This window comes from Bacillus rossius, chromosome 8, assembly GCF_032445375.1.
Source record: "Bacillus rossius redtenbacheri isolate Brsri chromosome 8, Brsri_v3, whole genome shotgun sequence".
In the NCBI taxonomy this organism is placed as follows: domain Eukaryota; kingdom Metazoa; phylum Arthropoda; class Insecta; order Phasmatodea; family Bacillidae; genus Bacillus; species Bacillus rossius.
Genome location: NC_086336.1, coordinates 59,321,662 through 59,342,852, shown reverse-complemented (window position 1 = coordinate 59,342,852; position 21,191 = coordinate 59,321,662). Strand labels below are relative to the sequence as shown.

Below are 21,191 nucleotides of genomic sequence, written 5' to 3'. Positions count from 1 at the left end.
AAACATTTTCAGAAAACCCACCAAAATGCTTACTTTTTGAAGAAAAACCTGGATTTTATTGAGGAAAAAAAAATTCCCCACAAGGGTTTTTGCCAAACTTGCCAGACAGTAGGTACCATAGTGATTTAAAACGTTATATTGAAAATACGCCATTGCTTGCTTACGCTGTGTGTCATGGAGAAAAACCTAGAAAAATGGACAGTCAGCCAATGTCATATGTTGAAAGCACAGAGAATTCCGTGGAACAACATCACAGCACAGATGAACACAGTGGGCTAGTGATGAGTTATTTGCAACAACAACCTTGGGCAACACTGTGACAAAAAGATGAACCCAGTGATGTGTTCTCCTGTGCTGTGATATTATTCTAATTTCTTCCACGGAATTCTCTGTGCTGTCTATACATTTAACATTTGACATAGGCTGATTTTGGCTTGGTTTTCTGTATGTGTTTGTTTGTGCATTCATTTGTTATTTGTCCGTTCTTCAGGTTTTCTCTACGACACATAGTGTAGACTAGAAATGGCGTATGTCTATCATAATGTTTTAAATCATTCTTCCCGGCTGCAAGAATCTTTCAAAGAACTTAGTACCCTAGAGGTTCATAACCCAATATAATCTAAGCGACTGTGCGAAACCAGAAAACGTAAAACCCTACTAAACAAAATCACCCCAGAACATTCCTTTGAAGACAGGTATTTCCCCAGAACCAGATGGTAAATGGCATATCTACTGACAAAATGTCTTATTTACATTAAAATCTTTGCTGGATTATTTCCACATGAATATTATAAAAATAAATTGATTAATTAATTAGGTTTTATGCCCTGTCAACATCAAGGTAGAATAGCTGTTAATTTGAACTAACATGTATTAATTTAATTATTATTAATTTTTTTTTAATTTTCATTGTACTCATACCACAAGATTTTTTTTTTTAATGTTTGTACCTTTACTTACCAGTTCATATTGAATAACTCATTTTTTAACAATTTATGTCTTGCTTGCATATCTTTATCCTCTATAAATTCTGTATGTAATTAAATTCCATTTGGAATTGTGAGTGCCCAATCTGTATGCATTGCGTGTTTTTTTGTTGTATTTTCCTCTAGCACTCAAAACTGCATTTGCTTGAGTATTTTTATGCCGATATTTCCAGCTTTCGGAAAACACAGACGAAGAAAGGCTGACGGAAATGTTCAAGAAGTCACTCCGCACAACCAACTACAGTTTGGGTGGCACTGACGTCTTTGCAGACAAGAAACTCTTAGACCTTATCACAGCTGAAGGTAAAGCACGAGAAGACAGAAAGAGAATTGGTGACTTGTGACACAACATTTTGTTAATTCTTTGTCATTATTACTAACATAAACTCCAGTCAAGAAACATTTTTTTTTCCTTCTTCCATCCTTTTCATGTTTTCATGTGCACAGCTCTCGAAAGGAAATTTGTAATGTGTTTAGTCATTTTTCACAAGTCAAATGTGCATAATAAAATTTTAAATATAATTCAGGCAATATATGGCACACTGACAATAGGTTTTAATACATTCGGTTTTCTCTTTTTGACATTTACACTGCCAGAAAAAAGTTTTATATCAAAAAATGAGGAATAGTAAAACCCATTGATGTGCATCTGAGGAGACCATAATTTGTATTTTGTATTTGTATTTAAGATGATTGCATATGTGTAGATTCTAGAGGGGCAGGGGGACCCAGGCCCCCCCTAGAATTAAGAAGCCTCTCATTGAAGGGGAGGGGGGGCGCCTGCCTGTACTCGCAAACAAGTGACTGTGAAATGGGTTTGATGTCTTATGGAAAACTTTCTGTATATTTTTAATTTTTCAGCTTGTTGTATGTATATGAGCCAAAATATCGGCAGTGTACAAACGTACAAGCACTGTATCCAGAGTTGACTTGTGTTGGTTAACCCCATGCGGGCCTCCCTGGAGAATCCTACAGATTTGCGCCTCTGTATGTTTGTACCAACCAAACTTTTGAACTTACTATTTATAACAATTTGAGTCCAAGACACGTGAACTAAACATCACAGCATGTCAACAGGTGGCAACGTGTACTTTGCGTGTACAAGCCCACTTTATTTCGTGGGGACAGTGTGGTTTTCGTGTATCAATGAAGTTGTTCCGGTTACGTCGCCAGACTTCAACGAGTGCTCGAGCGGCAAGTTCCACGACTGCTCGGAGAACGCGTACTGCTTCAACCTGCGCGGGACCTACACGTGCAGCTGCAAGGAAGGCTACGCAGACCTCTCCGAGAACAATCTGTTCCCCGGCAGGGTGTGCTCAGGTGACTTCCTCCCTTCGCGAGCAAACAACCAGTGTTACTTCACCCTGCTTATGGGGGTGCCTCCCATTTCAGGTCAAGATTTCATATTTACAGTAATTACAGATAAACTTGTAGACTTTTTCAATCGTTTAACTTGCACGAAATGAAAAATTTATACAGCGCATACATTTTGCTTAATATTAGCTGCCAAAGTTAAATTTTTTAACGATTTTGGGTTGTACAAATAAGGAGAATTTATTTTATTAAAAAAAATGAAACTTTTTAGGTTTAACTGCAATGCCACTGGCTACTTCAAGGTGTGGTTTGGATTTTGTTTCAGAAAATATTAATTAATTTTACCTGGCATTTCAAAATTCTCAAATTAGTTACGATTTTGACAGCCAAGAAACACGAAATGATTTTTTGTGATAGAAATGCAAACCATATCATGAAGTAGCCAGTGGCATTGTAGTTAAACCTAAAAAGTTTCAGTTCTGCAATAAATTAAATTCTCCTTATTTGTACAACCCAAAAACGTTAAAAATGTAACTTTGGCGGCTAATTAAGCAAAAAGTATGCGCTGTATAAATTTTTCATTTTGTGAAAGTTAAACAATTGAAAAAGTCTAAAAGTTTATCAGTGATTAATATAAATATAAAATAATGACTTGAAATGGGAGGCATGCCCTTAACTCGCTGTACTTTCGTACCTTTTTTTTTAAATAATCGAGGGCAGACTTACAAGTCTGAATACATAATGTTATCTTGCTCTCTCAACTGACCACTAGATTACCATGGTTTCACACTTATCATAATTAACTAATTAGTACATTTTTCAAACACAAAAATACTCAACATTTTTTTTCTTGTTCCAAATAGTTAGACATGCTTATTACAAATTATTGTAATAAGCATGTCTAATGTAAAAGTGCATCATTCATCACCCAAAATGACACTATTTTGGATAAATTAGTGTCATGGATGATTTACGTGTCATATTTGTTCATCACTGAAATCTCCTGTTTTAAAAAATTATCATCTTGAGAATAAAACCATAAAACTTCTCTCTTTCAATAAACAACATACCCTAAGTAAAATGTTACTCAGATATTATAATTATTAACAACTAAAGAAAATACCCTTTTGTTTATTTTAAATCACCTTTTTTTATATATACATCATTACTTTCAAGTACACAGTAGAACCTCGATTATCCGTGACCCAATTAACCGGGCATTCGGTTAACCGGGTTCTCAATTAAGAATGTAACCCTTTTTTGGGGAAAGGGGGGAACCAAGCCTGCGAAGTGTAATTCATTGTGGAAGGGACAAGAAAGGAGTAGAACTAAAAACTACGTATTAAAAGTAGAAACAAACGGACAAAGGAAAGGACTAGAATTGCCCGTGAAAAGGAATACTAGTAATAATTAGTGTTAGAGTTTGTAATACTTGTACGTTTGTTCTGTTTAAATTACTTACTTATTTTTCTGTATTGTATAACCTAATTATATTTGAAATCGATTATCCGTGATTTCCGCTTATCCGTGCTGATATTCCCCCTCCCATTGCACTGGTTAATTAAGGTTCTACTGTATTCACATCTTTGATTGCCACGACTGACCACTCTATGAACTGCTTCGACACCGTCGCAATGTTCCAGCCGAGCTGATTGGCTGCGAGAACTGTAACTACCACGGCAGCTGCCGCTGGCGGGAGGACGACCAGGTGGCATGCGAGTGCTTCCAGTGGTACACCGGCGACACCTGCCACATCAACCTCAAAGGTGGGTTCCCCCGCCGCCTTCTACCTCATGTTGACTGTAAGTGGCGCATGTCCAACATAATGTTTTGAATCAATCTTCCCGATAGCAGGAATCTTTCAGAGAACTTGCTACCCTAGTGGTTCAGAGTTCACTATGATGGAAAACGTAATACTCTAGCAAACAAATCCACTAAAACATTCCTTTGAAGAAAAGTATTTTCCTCCCCCGCAACCCGATGGCAACTGGCATTTCTACTGACAAACTTTCTTATTTAACACTAAAACCTTCACTGGATTATTGTCACGTGAATATGTATTATAAAACAGGTATCTCTAACTAGAAGTAACTAATTACTTAATTAATTAGGGTTTGATGCCTTGTCAACATAAAGGTCGTATGGCTGTAAATTACGAGCGAGGCACTCTCTAGACATAATTCAAGGAGGTGAGACCTACTGAGGGATTTGGGGGACAGGCAAAACCGCAAATGGGCCTAGGCTCGACTATGTCAAGTTTGAAGAATTATTTTGGGGGTGAATTTACCAATGAGGTATGATACCTTATGGTGTAACACCTTATCAATGGATTAAAAGCAAAGCCCGTCTAATGGTATCACTCTCAGAGCAGAGACTTTACGTAGTGGGGGTTTGGAGGCGATGTTCCCGAGGAAAAACTTGATACAAACTTGTTACATGTGTATTGTCCACTTTGATGCATTCTAGCCAGAACTGGAATAAGTGCTCACTTTATTGTCGACCTTTCAAGTTGCCCTTTCGTGCAGACGCAATACAAGTGTAGTAGGTAGAGACCGGAAAAAAATTTGCCGATTCATTTCTGCGATTGGCTAAGCACCATATCGTGTGCTGCTTCAGTGGTTGGACCACAGTTTACCTCAACAAAAAAAGAAGCATCGAAACGAAAAGCATGCCGGTAAAAAAAAAAAAAAAGTGTCATGATTCAGTAGCCAGTAAGCAGGTGTTGTTCGCCCAAGTACGCGGAGGATCGCGGAGTCTATCCTGGAGGTCCCTGGTGATGGTCGACGTGGATGGACCTGTGTGTCGCAGTGCTGCTGATCGCACTGGCGACCCTGGGCGCGCTGCTGCTGGCGCTGCTGGTGGCCTGCGTCGCGCTCGCCTGCCTCAAGCGCTGCCGCGCGGCCTCCGGGGGGGCTGTCCCCCCGCCCCGGAGACACGCCCCCGGCTTCCTGCGCTACCACCGCGGCGCCGACAAGCGCGCCATCATGCAGGACTCCAGCAGCGAGGGCAGCGTCGACAACGGGCCCGTGTCCTTCGTCGCCCCGCCGCCCCCTCCCCAGGTAACAACCGCCCCACGCAACGGCAGCGGATTTCCCCGGTAGTAGTAATCAACGGAACCGAAAATTCCCGGTACTTTCAGTACTACATAGTTTTTTTTGACGTGACGTCTAATAAATCGATGAACGCCGGCTGCACGCACGAAAAAGTGTCCCGTTACGCACATTGTCCCCTTGCGCCGCATCTATCTCCCTTCCACTCGATTGGAACAACCATCAATTTGACTTTTTCGAGGCACATTAAGCTTGAAACACTCCCATTTGTTTCCTACTTTTCCTATCATTGTCCCATCCTTAACAGAATAACACAGACTGGAAGAAGTTAAATATCAAACATGTATAAAAGTTATAGTTAAAATAATCTGTTCGTTAAAGTAATAAACATATTTGAATTAATGAGTGAAAATAAAAGTAAATTTATCAATTAAATTGTAGATTTCATTTCACTCCTTCTTTGTATCCATACAAAATAGTGATAATTCAATAAAAATGATTCAATTTTATTCATAAAAGTATGCAATCATTACATCAATGTTTTGTTATGACGTTGTCACGTTTAACTATCGTCCGCGAACCTACTTTACAGACAACCAATTTTTTTAATCAATAGTCCAACAGTCAGTGATCCAAGTAGAAATAGTTAGTTTTGAACTATTAAACAAGTTTTAGTGGCCAAAAATAAAATGTTAAAAATTTGTGTTACAATTTTTTTATTGCAAAAATTATCTACTAACATATCAGTCTCTTGATCTTAAACTTTGAAAACAAAAATTTAACAAATAATTTTAATGCACGGAAAATCACAGAATTATAAACATAAATAAGTTTTCTTTTCATAATCTACTTGATTGGAAAAAAAATATTGTTACTTAAAGAATATTGGCGCATCAAACACAGGCACAGGCACACACACACACACATCAGTCTGAACACCGACCGACGACTTAGTAGCATGGGCGGACACACGGCAGACTCTGCACTGATTCTTTTAATTCAGCACAGATTTATAAAATGAGTAACATAAATATGGCAATGTTAGTTTAAGTAACGAAACAATAGCATAAAACATTCATTATATTTTAGCAAGTTCCACAGCGCTAAACCTCTATGTGCCTATAGAAATTTTATGTTTATTTTATGATTAATCTGATATTTGCTTCATTACTCATTTCATTACTACACAGGAAGCGGTGCATGTAGAGAATCATAACATAAAAATACGTGCCCCTAGTTGATGTAAAAAAAATAATTAGATTATTTATTTATTTGTTTTTTAAATTACACTTCTTAAAGCACATTATAAAGAAAAAAAAATGATGAGAATGAAGTTTTACGATGCACACGCAGCATGCAATAAAAATTGACAGAATGAAACTTCACAGGTTTCTTTCATTCATTTAATAACATTAAAAAAAACATGTAGGCATTAAGATTTGTTTTAATGAAATATTCAGATAACTTAAGAACAAACTATTAAAAACAATTAAATAAAAACAAGAATTTTAAATGTCTAAATGTTGGAGTTCTAAAAGTCGACTATTATCCGATTTTTTTTTGACGTGATAACGTCTTATAAATCGATGAACGCCGGCTGCACGCACGAAAAATTGTCACGTTCCGCCTGAGCCGAGCGTGAAAAGAACCGGCCAACCACCGTGCGAGAAAATCTTCTATAATATCGAACAAGGTTAAGGCGGGCTTTTTTAACTAATTGTTCGTGATTATATTTAAACAAATTATTTAAATTAAATTTTGCAAAAAAAAAATTGTAAATAATATTAGAAAATTAAAAAGTATGCGATATTTTAATGCTTACATTATGGCAAGGGCCACCGCCTCACTCCAAACTTACATTTTCTTTCCCCTGAGGTCGCTCGCGCACGTCGTACAAATTTAAGCCTAACTGACTACATGCTGGATTACAAAGCTACTCGAGCTCTCATAAAGAGACCAAGACGAGACCAGAGAAATTAGACGAGACAAGACAAACAAGACCGTAATTAAGGCTTTACAGCCGTTTATAAGGCATAGGTTCGGTACAGCGCGCATGCGCCGACCGGAGGAGGGGAGGCGAGGAGCGAGCAAGCAAGCACACACTAGGAGGGGGAAGGAAGGAGGGGACGACGTGCCAACGCCCGCGCTGACGCGCGGATTTCGAATGAAGCGGCGATCCTGACGCTTCAAATGTTTTCCTTATGACGTTATCACGTAAAAATATTGTCCGTAAACAGACTTTACAGACAACCATTTTTTTTTTTTGTGTGGTGATCAGTTTTCTTTCAAAATGCGGTGATGAAGAAAGTGCGGTCGTAGAGAGTGGTGTGACTGTTTCACAGCCGATGGGACTGCAGACGATGCGGCCGCTGAAGAAGCCCAGCGCCCTGAAGAAGGTGGTGACGACGGTGGAGCCCCCCGACGCCGGGGACCAGCGCGACCGTTCGCTCACCGTCATGATCCCGCGCGCAAAGTACCGGCCCGTGCCGCCCATGCTCACCATGTCCACGTTCGGGGCGCCCGAGAAGCGGGCCATCGCGCACGAGCAGAAGCTCATCAGCTACTTGGAGAGCGGCGGCAAGCAGGTTGGCTCCCCCACGGGAGACACACTCCGGCAGTCTGTCGGTCCCCAGACTGTCGGCGTTGTGGTAGAAAACACCCACAGATTTATTGAATTCTTGACTTTTAAAAAAAATTGATTTTTCTAATATATAGATTTCTTTTTACTGTATCATACTTCAAATCTTAGACTTAAAATTATTTAATTCAGTATGTAAAAATTATATATTACACACATACTTAAAAAAAAATCTTTGTAATGTAGTCAAACAATTTTTACTAGTTTTATGGCTACAATAATATGTCTTGGTTGGAATTTACTGAATTTCCAAGCAAGCTAAATTATAATTTTAAAATATGTCCATATAAACGACATCATCGAAACATGTGTATTTTTTTTTTACGACAGTAAAAAAAGAAAGTCCGGCAAATGGTGCGGTAACTGCGGGCTAGATTTCAGCAGCAAATCAGAAGCTTGAAAAGCATGCTGTAATTTTTCAGTAAATTCTGCTGCCTACAGAATTATTACCGATTGAAAAGGAGTAGGTTCTATTAATAAGAAGTGTGGTACATTGTGACGTTTGTTAATATTGTCTTTTTTTTTCCTTACTCTTTTCTTCTTTCTTTTATTCCTTCGTTCGTTCTTCTCTTCCTTTCTTTCCTTACTTATTTCCTACTTTACATTAATCCTTCATTCCTATCTTTCTTTCCTTATTTCATTCTTTATATAAATCATACCAACCTTTCTTTTAATCTTTCTTTATTTCCTTCATTTCTGTAATTGGTAATCCTTTTCACAGACGAGAGCCAAATGCCTGATCGTGCATCTTCTGGTTTTTTTTTGTTCATTGTAAATAAATATGGCGGTGTTGATAAAAGGATACTAATGGTCAATTAGGTTAGGTTAGCTACGTTATAAATACTTTAAAACATTGCGGACGGTTGATTTGGTTAGGATAGTTACATAAAAGATACGGAAACAAAGCGTGAACTTCGGGGGAACTTCGGGTTTTGGCTCTCTCGTCTGTGAAAAGAAGGCTTCCCTCTGTCATTCCTTCTTAATTTGTTTTTTTCCTTCCGTCCTTGCTTGTTGAACCGCGACTGTGGTGTCCCTCCCAGGAGCTGCGCGCCAAGGCCGTGATGCCGGTGATGCCGGCGGTGCCGGTGAAGAAGCAGAGCACCGCCTCCAACCCGCCCCCGCCCCGCAAGACGTCGCACTCCCAGCTGCGGAAGCAGTCGGCGGCGGGCGGGGCGCCCAGCAAGGTGTGCGGGGCGCTGGTGTCCGCCGGCTTCGAGGTGTCGGCCACCGTGAGCCACCAGGCGGCGTCTGCGGCGCAGCGCACCGGAGAGAGGTACCCGCACACAGTACCGGTCATCTCTCTCGTCCTGGTCCACTGTAGGGTACCTGGTTGGGATCAGTGCCCTTGCAAGTTCGTTGCCCCGGGTACCGGCAACCGTCCCGGAGCAATGGCGTGCGAGAGATCCCACAAGGAATGACTGTAGTGTTTTTAACATCAGCCGTCGTGCACATTTTACGCATGGATGCAAAATGGACAAAGAAAATCTTATAATCTGACAAAGCTACATTCTGGCTGCAGGCACTGCGGCTAAAACAGAATGGATAAGTTGTTTCTGGTTGAGGCAAAATAATGGCACACACCATTCTGAAATTGGCATAATATGGCACAACCGAGGCCAATCGTCCAGATGCCGGCAAACCACCGGTTGACATCTGGACGAACAAACAAAGTAGTGCTCCTGGCATACCCAAACGGGTTCAGTTCCAGGAGGAGGTGGTGAGGCTCTGCCGGGCTTCGGCCCGAAACAACTTGTAGGTATCTGGTATGCTTGGCCAACTGTGGATGTGCCTTACCTGCTGTGGTTACACCTCAGGTGTAGCTTGCCCACGTTTGTGTCGGCAAGGGGGAGTACCCAGGTACTCGCAGGGACAATTTTTTGTATTGTCTTACAATGCCCAATTGCACTTCTAGCGTGGTATCACCTCTAAGTGCAAGGCTGTTAACTGGCACGCAGCGTAGGCCTGCTATAAGATTTGAGAGGTAATCACAACATTACATGGAGGACAAGTGAAGATAAAAGGTGTAATGCATGTCCCTTGAATGCTTTCAAGAATAATATATAGTATACCATGTGTTTCATGCCCAAAAATTTTATTCTGAAAACATTTTTTTTTAGCTATATTCCCTCCGATAAAAATACAGTTTGAAAATGAAATATGGAAACAGACTACCCATCCACCCTCAGCGTATTCTTAAATTCTTTTCACAAACAGGGCACCACTCAGATATCTTAAGCAGTTTTCAAATTGTGTGGTTTCTTCTGAAGCTCTACACATTCTATTTATGTGTGACCAGGTAGGCAGAGGTCCTAAGTGGGAAAAAAATCTTAAAATCATTTAGTTTCATTATGTTGGTAGATCAACTGCAAAATTTCTTAAGCCCTAATACGCTGTTATGTGGGAACTACTAGTAGGAGTGACGAAGGAGTACTGGACCAATGTAAACATAGAAATGTAAACACAGCGCCAGTACCCCCATGGGCGCCGCCATCTTGTCACGTGGGGGCCGCCATTGTTGTTGACATTGGCTACCAGGGCGCGCCACCGTCGCCGCCACTGGGCGCCGCCATTGTTGTTGACATTGGTTACCAGGGCGCGCCGGTAGGCCGCCATCTTAGTTCAGCCTTTAGTTACCGGAGCGCGCCACCGTCGCTCCGAAGGCGGGAATTGTATACAAAAAAACCTGGGCACTGGGTGGATTCGATCCCGGGGACGCACCAACGTCGTGGTTACGAGGCGTGCGCCTTGACCACTAGACCACGGGACCTGATGAAGTATGGGGAATAAAATAATGAACATATGCTTTAAAGAAGCTATGTCTTTAAAAGCAATACTAGCTATGCGTAAAATTCGAAAAGCAAACGCCATGTCTTAAAAAAGTATGCCTATAGACCCCACCACTCCACAATCGCCGCCATGTTTAAATTTCGAAAAAATATGCTTAAGTTCGAAAAATAAAATATCGCTATGCCTATAGACCCCCACCACTCCACAACCGCCATATTGTTTAAAAAAATATGCTTAAAAGAAGCTATGCTTAAATTTCGAAAAGAAATAAAATAACGCTATGCTTAAATAATACAGTCATTCTAGCTATGTCTATAAAACCCCACCCCATATTAGCTATGACTAAACCCCTCCAACCCCCAACTACAAGTATGCTTAATCGCAATGTTTAATTCCCAACCACCAAATTTCGAAAAAAAGATATGTCTATAAAACCCCACCCCTATATTAGCTATGACTAAACCCCTCCACTACAAGTATGCTTAATCGCCATATTTAAATTACGAAAAGAAATAAAATAACGCTATATTTAAAGTTAAAAAAAATACCGTCATGTTTATGAAATCTCGAAGAAAACAACCCGCCATGTTGCAGTATGCTTAAAGCCGCCATATTAGCTATGACTAAAGAAACATAACCTCAAAATCCCGCGCAGAGAGAGCGAGATGTTGCCTGCTGGAGCATCACTCGTAAACTGCGCAATTATAATCCCCACATCATATTATAAGCATAATAATGTCTTTAAAAAAATGCTTTAAGTAATAAGCATAGAAATGTGTTAAGCATAGTTACTATCACGTCGAGTAAAATAAATATTAAGCATTTTTAAAATCCATAATAATGTATAAACAATGTGTTAAGCATTACGTTACGTCGAGTAAAATAAATAATAAGCATATTTAAAATTAATAATATTAAGCATATTTAAAAACACTTTGTAGTAACTGGCTCTCGGCCAATGTGTTCAAACGCCGTGCTGGAAGCCCCGCTCATGCGACCAGGAATGTAGTAAGGGACCCCTGCAGTTAACACGTAGCGTTCAGTAATGAAAAAATAAAATGTAGCTGCGGCAATATCGTCAGAAACAAATTACGTATGTAACCGAGGTAATAAAAAAAACTATAGGTGCCACCCCCACTCCTAGTATGCTTAAAACACCCACCCCCACAAGTATGCCTAAAAGAAACCCCAACCATACTAGCTATGCCTAAATCATTTGCAGCCATGCTTAAAAACCCCCGCCATACTGGCTAAGACTAAATGGAGTGCCACATATACACACCGACATCTTTAATGTCACAGAGGAGAGCGAGAAACGTAACGTAAAATATGCTTGAAGTAATAAGCATAGTTAAAATTTATAATATTGTAAATACATAAAAATAAGCATAGTTAAAAAAACCGTAGATCACCATTTAATAGTACTGGACCAGATAACATATGCCATAGCGATAGCATGAATAAGCATAGTTAGGACCCCTACAGTCAACACGTAGCATTCAGTAATTAGCTGCGGCACGATCGTCAGAAACAAATTACGTATGTTACCGAGGTAATAAAAAAAAATAGCAAATAAGCATACATAAAAAAAACTCACCGGAACGCATCCCGCCCACCCCGGCGACTTGTAACAAATATAAATAAACGTTGAACAAACGACCGTGTAGGGGAGCTGTAAGCCTGTTCGCGCACCGCAAATAAGCATACATAAAGGAAAAACTCACCGGAATACACCCACTCCAACACGGCGACGTGTAATTAAAAATAAAAACGCAGACGAAAAGAGATATTAAAAATAGTAACACCTATGTACGCCGTGTAGACAACCGACAGCGAATAACGATAAGTAAATTTATAAAATATATTACAAAGCGGGAGCGCACGTCTGTAGTCCGTAGACGCACTCCTCGAACTGTTTTCAAATTCCCGGTGCGACGAAAAGAAAGCTGTTTGTCGACCCTGGCCCGCCGCGTGCTATAGTAGTTTGCAGCAGATTTCACGGAACACAATAAAAAACGTACAGCCCAGTGATACATGAAACCGCCGAATGCATGTGAAAAAAAAACTACCATAAATAACAAAAAAAAAATTAAAACATAACAAAAACAATCAAAATGCACTCACAAACGCAATACAGCGCAATGCAGTGAAAACTCCCATGAAATAATAAAATCGCTTATTGAGACACCATGATGCAAAGAGTAAAAAATCCCTATACGTAAAATAAAACAAACGCGAAACTTTAAAAAAATCTATCTATGAGAACAATATTATAAAAATACCACACTCTCCAACACACCAAATGACACGGCCCGATAAATGACAACACAAATAAATATCAATAACCATAAATACCTACATAATCAAAATATGTTATTAAGCAACCGAAAAATACACTACAACCCACATAAGACCTCGCGAACGAACGGCACAACACCAGAGACAAAACATGCTATTCCCATTTGTTAAAAAGACGCAAATACGAGTCTGTAGTGCTAGCCCAGCTAGTATACATTCATTAATAAATAAAATCGGTTATAGTATTTGTGTAGTCATTAAATAGGAAGTACAAAGTGATATTGCCACAAGACGTTATTAAAAATATAGTAATAAAGTGTATGTATAGTTATTAAATAATAATATATGTAAGTAAAACGTGTTATACCCTAAACTAAATACCTGCAGGTTTATACAGTCAAACTTTGTAGGAATATAAACATAAGTCGTTTGAACGGTCTGTGTAATACAAATGCTTATCATCAGCTCTGAGTAATTTGTCCTTCATATAAGAAAACATAGCATGTTATTCTAATAAACTATGTATCATTATAAAATAGTTATACCATCGTTAATAAATAATCATACAAACAAACATTAACAGCTATCCATCCTTCCCTTTCACTCATGACATAGTGTGTGGTGTTCTAAATAAGGAGTGAAAGAATATTATATGAGTCATGTTGTAAATGCTTATAAGATTATTGTTAACTTTCCATCAAGGCTAGATAAAAAACAATCTCTATATATGGTAGATGAATAAACAGAGACCAACTATAGACTTCATACTAGTAAATAATAATTAAGGACATATCGGGGTAAATAAAACAAAATAACCTATATAAATACACCCAATAAGCATAGGAAGCTCTGGCGTTAATAACAAAACGTAAAATAAAAGGTTACTGGTTCAGGTAAGAATATATATTCTACTACTATGCATTCCATTAAGCATAAGAAGCACTATAATCCCATTCCGACGAAACCAGAATAGAACACACCAGTAATGTTCGTGAAAGAACACACGATGATATTCATACTAATAACCACTTAGCCAAAATCGTTTGCAGAATAACAGACATAGCAATTCCATGTCTCAAACACCACATCGCTTCGGCGATAGTCCAGAAAACACAAAAATTATATCTGCCTTCCCCAAGAGACCGCCACAGTCGCCTCGGCGAACCTCGTGAGGTCACCAGTAAGTAACGTTCACTTGCCGGAGGGGCAGACGGTAATAACACACACGCAGCCACCCCCGAAAAAAAGCCTCCAACAAGAAAAAAACAATATATCAAAATATCTAAAACAACAAGGATGCCTTGCAAACTATTAATTACACCACCCATACCTTTAAACTAAGTAACGTGAACGACGAAGCCCGACAACGACTTTCAAGTGACAAGGAGTAAAGAAGGAAATAATAATTACATGAAAGTAAACATGTGGTGTACGAATACTCATTGCCCACCAACTATGTACTACCTACTAGTGCTTATCCATGTATTGCCAGACATAAAATAACCAATTCTCTTCTATATAAAATATCTTTACATTAAAATAAACATAGTGTCAGGATAATACTAATAATAAGTATAGAAGTAACTGAAGCGTGTACACAAACAAAACTGTATAATTCTCATCATAAACGTTCCTTGAAATTCTACCATCACATATATAATCCTTTAATATTATCATAATATAGTTACCAGAAATAACAAGTCAACTCGAAAAAACCAAAACAACGCCTACAGGCATATTGCAACCTACATCGAAACGATCATAAGACTCAAACCCAGACACTTCATAAACCCACAGAGATGGTCAGGAGAAATTACATTTCATATACTACAGATGCTGTACTAAAAAGACACATGTATGCCAATAAGAACAGGTGTAACCGCCATAACTGAAAGTATTATATAAAAGAAACAATACAATAAATATCACAGCCTCAAAAAACATAAGACAGGAGAATGAACCAAAAGAGAAATTTCAAAAGTCTAAACTGAACAGAAAATTAGGTAAATATCGACGTAAACACATGAGAGTACAATTAAGTAGAAATATATATTTAAAAATTTAAAATACCTAGCGTAAAAAAAAAAAAACGCATTCAGAAAGATCAGACATCGCTTCCCCAACACAAAATTTTCGATGGTAATAGTCACAATCCCTAATAACATACATGTGAAATAGAAAGAGTTAAAGACACAGACTTTAAAAAGAGAATCACTCGTTAAAGACGTGTAAAAGTTAAAGGACTAAGCTAAATGAATATAATGAAGCGTGCGACAAAACACGTTTCCTATACTAAATGTCACATCCCAAATAAATTAAATTCATTATTTAAAAGAAAAAGGTTATTTTTTTGTTCACCTAACCGAAATCTAAGTTTAAAAACCCACATGGAAGAGAGATTCCGCATTATAATTAAGTATATTGAAAGGAATTGCGAACTCTTGTTCGCACAAATCATTTTAATTATGTATGTTCGCACACAAGTTGAGAAAAAATGGATTAGTGTAAGAAATTTGATGTTTGCTCAAGTGCTATGTAGTGACAAGAAACGATAAATACGGAATTATGTATATTTAGATACCAACCATACAATTATAACAATTTAAATAAGAAACATATAAAAAAAAAAACCTCGGGTATGTCGTATATCTAGAACCATACTGTCACCACTAGTTGCCTGTACACATAATGAAGTAATAATAATAAAACATCCAGTGGTTACAAACATAAATATTACAAAAATATGCACTTAACAATGACTTAGGTTATCCAGAAGCATATAGATATAAATATACAATTAAAAAGCAAACCAAATTACCAATAATATGGAATCACTTCAAAAAGTAAACAAAGTTCAGTCATTACAAACACAGAAAGGTGAAAAAAACGCATCAGTAAGATGAGAGACCAATTCCCTCGCGGATGAAGGATGATAATCATTGCAGTAGCACACATTGTCCCACATATGTATCGAAACACAAGGTTAGATCGTAACACACACACACACACACACACACGACTTCCAGGATGTTTCCACCATCATGTTTGGAACCTTTATACTTATTTTAAATCTAAATTTACATTGATTAACAACGAGAACTGTAATATATAAACAACAGCACCGATAGTAGCTAAACACAACACACTTAATAGAATATTCTCCATCACTTTCACAAACCCATATAAAGACATTAAACTCTGCCGGCCACCGCAGCCCAGCACGAGTTGCCAGACGTGTCCTTCACAGACAGAAGGGGTTGCCATTGCGCAACCAATATGTAATTATTGTAAAAGACGCATCTAAAAAAATCAAACATGTACGTTAAACCAGGCTAGCAATCTCATAGTTTAAGTGAAAACAGGTCGGAAGACAACATGGTAACATAATATTAGCTATTCCTAAACCTTAAATACATACAATGTAAGAAATCGCACTAGCCAACTTAACACTCATATTCCACAAAACATAAGTTCACCGAGATACAATGACACACGAATATATGCATGAATGATAGATAAATACTATACAAGACACAAAGTTAAAAACATATTTATCAAAGTACCCTTTCAATACTAACCCAATGAAGCAGAAAATTCCATTACATCCCAAGCATTGTATATGAAAGTAAGCACATATCACAATTGAACTAGAAAAAATAAATATAAAAAAAAGCTAGCGAACACACAGACAAATATTCATCATAGCACCATTGGGTGGAAAGAAGATAGTAAGTACCATCAATTTCATCTCTACAGCCACATGCATTAAGAAAAAAAATATATATATATACTTTTATTAACCTCACAGGAATCTTTTAGTGTATAATCGTTGTGAAGCAAAATTAGGAGGATAAAATTACAATGTATTTAAAAAATAAATCTAATTACAACTATTAAAAAGTATGTGCGCTAACTCACAATTGTAAAACCATTAATGAAAAACCTACAAAACCTCTCTCTTCATATCTCTCTCTCTCTTTCTCTCTCACTCTTTATCTCTCTTATTCGCTCTATATACTGGTTGCGAAATTCCACGATTGATACAATTAACTTAGAGATAACCCCCACACCGATGCATTGTAACGTCAACTACATTCCGCTTTTGAGAGGGAAACTAGAGCAACTCGAGAACACTCGCAGGCTCACAGCAACGTCCGCCACATTTACACACAGAACTAACCACTCGTACCCACCGGATGGGATACGAACCCCGAGCAAAAGGCAAATACCTCCGCTTAAACACAATAACAAGTGATCTAAATATAGAACGATAGTGCTAACGCGAGCAAACACATTGGTTGAAAACTTTTTAGAGTAATGGAAAACAATACGCTCTTCAATTCTGTGTGTGTCAACTCTGGAAAATCATTACGTAGCGGCGGCAATATTTTACAACATCTTTTATAAAGAACCCTAAAGGAAAAATATCTCAAAGTAAACAATGAAAACAAAAAAACGTAGTATTTGTCGGTCGATGGTAGTGAAATAATGTGAGATAAAACATTAAAATAATGTTAAATAAATATATTAATTTTTACTATAAAATGAATCCACGTATAACCATAAGTTTTTGATAATAAATCAACAAATCAACATAGATTTAAATTAATTAAAAAGTTGTAATAATAAATTCTTAAATAAATTTATTTCCTTTAACAAATTAACATATAGGTTTCAATTAATAAAAAAAATAGTTTAATGCGAAATTCACCGACGTTTCGGTCGACATTGCAGTCGCCATCATCAGGAAGCAATTATCTACAAAGTAGTTGTAATAATAAATTCTTAAAATAAATTTATTTCCTTTAACAAATTAACATATAGGTTTCAATTAATTAAAAAAATAGTTTAATAATAAATTTTAAAATCTATTCATTTTTTTTATTATAACAGGACTCTGCTTTTAACCATTAGTTTTTGATAATTTTCAAAAAATAAACATAAATTTACAAATAAACATAAATTTAATTATTAAAAAAATTAATTCATAACAATATTATTAAAAAAAAATTTGCGGCCGCAAAATTTTTTTTAATAATATTGTTATGAATTAATTTTTTTAATAATTAAATTTATGTTTATTTGTAAATTTATGTTTATTTTTTGAAAATTATCAAAAACTAATGGTTAAAAGCAGAGTCCTGTTATAATAAAAAAAATGAATAGATTTTAAAATTTATTATTAAACTATTTTTTTAATTAATTGAAACCTATATGTTAATTTGTTAAAGGAAATAAATTTATTTTAAGAATTTATTATTACAACTACTTTGTAGATAATTGCTTCCTGATGATGGCGACTGCAATGTCGACCGAAATGTCGGTGAATTTCGCATTAAACTATTTTTTTTATTAATTGAAACCTATATGTTAATTTGTTAAAGGAAATAAATTTATTTAAGAATTTATTATTACAACTTTTTAATTAATTTAAATCTATGTTGATTTGTTGATTTATTATCAAAAACTTATGGTTATACGTGGATTCATTTTATAGTAAAAATTAATATATTTATTTAACATTATTTTAATGTTTTATCTCACATTATTTCACTACCATCGACCGACAAATACTACGTTTTTTTGTTTTCATCGTTTACTTTGAGATATTTTTCCTTTAGGGTTCTTTATAAAAGATGTTGTAAAATATTGCCGCCGCTACGTAATGATTTTCCAGAGTTGACACACACAGAATTGAAGAGCGTATTGTTTTCCATTACTCTAAAAAGTTTTCAACCAATGTGTTTGCTCGCGTTAGCACTATCGTTCTATATTTAGATCACTTGTTATTGTGTTTAAGCGGAGGTATTTGCCTTTTGCTCGGGGTTCGTATCCCATCCGGTGGGTACGAGTGGTTAGTTCTGTGTGTAAATGTGGCGGACGTTGCTGTGAGCCTGCGAGTGTTCTCGAGTTGCTCTAGTTTCCCTCTCAAAAGCGGAATGTAGTTGACGTTACAATGCATCGGTGTGGGGGTTATCTCTAAGTTAATTGTATCAATCGTGGAATTTCGCAACCAGTATATAGAGCGAATAAGAGAGATAAAGAGTGAGAGAGAAAGAGAGAGAGAGATATGAAGAGAGAGGTTTTGTAGGTTTTTCATTAATGGTTTTACAATTGTGAGTTAGCGCACATACTTTTTAATAGTTGTAATTAGATTTATTTTTTAAATACATTGTAATTTTATCCTCCTAATTTTGCTTCACAACGATTATACACTAAAAGATTCCTGTGAGGTTAATAAAAGTATATATATATTTTTTTTTTCTTAATGCATGTGGCTGTAGAGATGAAATTGATGGTACTTACTATCTTCTTTCCACCCAATGGTGCTATGATGAATATTTGTCTGTGTGTTCGCTAGCTTTTTTTTATATTTATTTTTTCTAGTTCAATTGTGATATGTGCTTACTTTCATATACAATGCTTGGGATGTAATGGAATTTTCTGCTTCATTGGGTTAGTATTGAAAGGGTACTTTGATAAATATGTTTTTAACTTTGTGTCTTGTATAGTATTTATCTATCATTCATGCATATATTCGTGTGTCATTGTATCTCGGTGAACTTATGTTTTGTGGAATATGAGTGTTAAGTTGGCTAGTGCGATTTCTTACATTGTATGTATTTAAGGTTTAGGAATAGCTAATATTATGTTACCATGTTGTCTTCCGACCTGTTTTCACTTAAACTATGAGATTGCTAGCCTGGTTTAACGTACATGTTTGATTTTTTTAGATGCGTCTTTTACAATAATTACATATTGGTTGCGCAATGGCAACCCCTTCTGTCTGTGAAGGACACGTCTGGCAACTCGTGCTGGGCTGCGGTGGCCGGCAGAGTTTAATGTCTTTATATGGGTTTGTGAAAGTGATGGAGAATATTCTATTAAGTGTGTTGTGTTTAGCTACTATCGGTGCTGTTGTTTATATATTACAGTTCTCGTTGTTAATCAATGTAAATTTAGATTTAAAATAAGTATAAAGGTTCCAAACATGATGGTGGAAACATCCTGGAAGTCGTGTGTGTGTGTGTGTGTGTGTGTTACGATCTAACCTTGTGTTTCGATACATATGTGGGACAATGTGTGCTACTGCAATGATTATCATCCTTCATCCGCGAGGGAATTGGTCTCTCATCTTACTGATGCGTTTTTTTCACCTTTCTGTGTTTGTAATGACTGAACTTTGTTTACTTTTTGAAGTGATTCCATATTATTGGTAATTTGGTTTGCTTTTTAATTGTATATTTATATCTATATGCTTCTGGATAACCTAAGTCATTGTTAAGTGCATATTTTTGTAATATTTATGTTTGTAACCACTGGATGTTTTATTATTATTACTTCATTATGTGTACAGGCAACTAGTGGTGACAGTATGGTTCTAGATATACGACATACCCGAGGGTTTTTTTTTTATATGTTTCTTATTTAAATTGTTATAATTGTATGGTTGGTATCTAAATATACATAATTCCGTATTTATCGTTTCTTGTCACTACATAGCACTTGAGCAAACATCAAATTTCTTACACTAATCCATTTTTTCTCAACTTGTGTGCGAACATACATAATTAAAATGATTTGTGCGAACAAGAGTTCGCAATTCCTTTCAATATACTTAATTATAATGCGGAATCTCTCTTCCATGTGGGTTTTTAAACTTAGATTTCGGTTAGGTGAACAAAAAAATAACCTTTTTCTTTTAAATAATGAATTTAATTTATTTGGGATGTGACATTTAGTATAGGAAACGTGTTTTGTCGCACGCTTCATTATATTCATTTAGCTTAGTCCTTTAACTTTTACACGTCTTTAACGAGTGATTCTCTTTTTAAAGTCTGTGTCTTTAACTCTTTCTATTTCACATGTATGTTATTAGGGATTGTGACTATTACCATCGAAAATTTTGTGTTGGGGAAGCGATGTCTGATCTTTCTGAATGCGTTTTTTTTTTTTTTACGCTAGGTATTTTAAATTTTTAAATATATATTTCTACTTAATTGTACTCTCATGTGTTTACGTCGATATTTACCTAATTTTCTGTTCAGTTTAGACTTTTGAAATTTCTCTTTTGGTTCATTCTCCTGTCTTATGTTTTTTGAGGCTGTGATATTTATT

General features: G+C 36.7%; 1 protein-coding gene across 2 annotated transcripts in view; it reads left to right on the top strand.

The window, feature by feature from the left end:
* Positions 1 to 21,191, top strand: part of LOC134535040 (mucin-3B) — a 204,606-nt gene that overhangs the window by 172,819 nt on the left and 10,596 nt on the right. For both annotated transcript variants that reach the window (XM_063373872.1, XM_063373873.1), the window contains 6 exons: positions 1,160 to 1,289; positions 2,160 to 2,306; positions 3,944 to 4,066; positions 5,109 to 5,359; positions 7,693 to 7,935; positions 9,029 to 9,261. In XM_063373872.1, the coding sequence (XP_063229942.1) occupies positions 1,160 to 1,289; positions 2,160 to 2,306; positions 3,944 to 4,066; positions 5,109 to 5,359; positions 7,693 to 7,935; positions 9,029 to 9,261 (1,127 nt within the window). The remainder of the gene's footprint in view (positions 1 to 1,159; positions 1,290 to 2,159; positions 2,307 to 3,943; positions 4,067 to 5,108; positions 5,360 to 7,692; positions 7,936 to 9,028; positions 9,262 to 21,191) is intronic.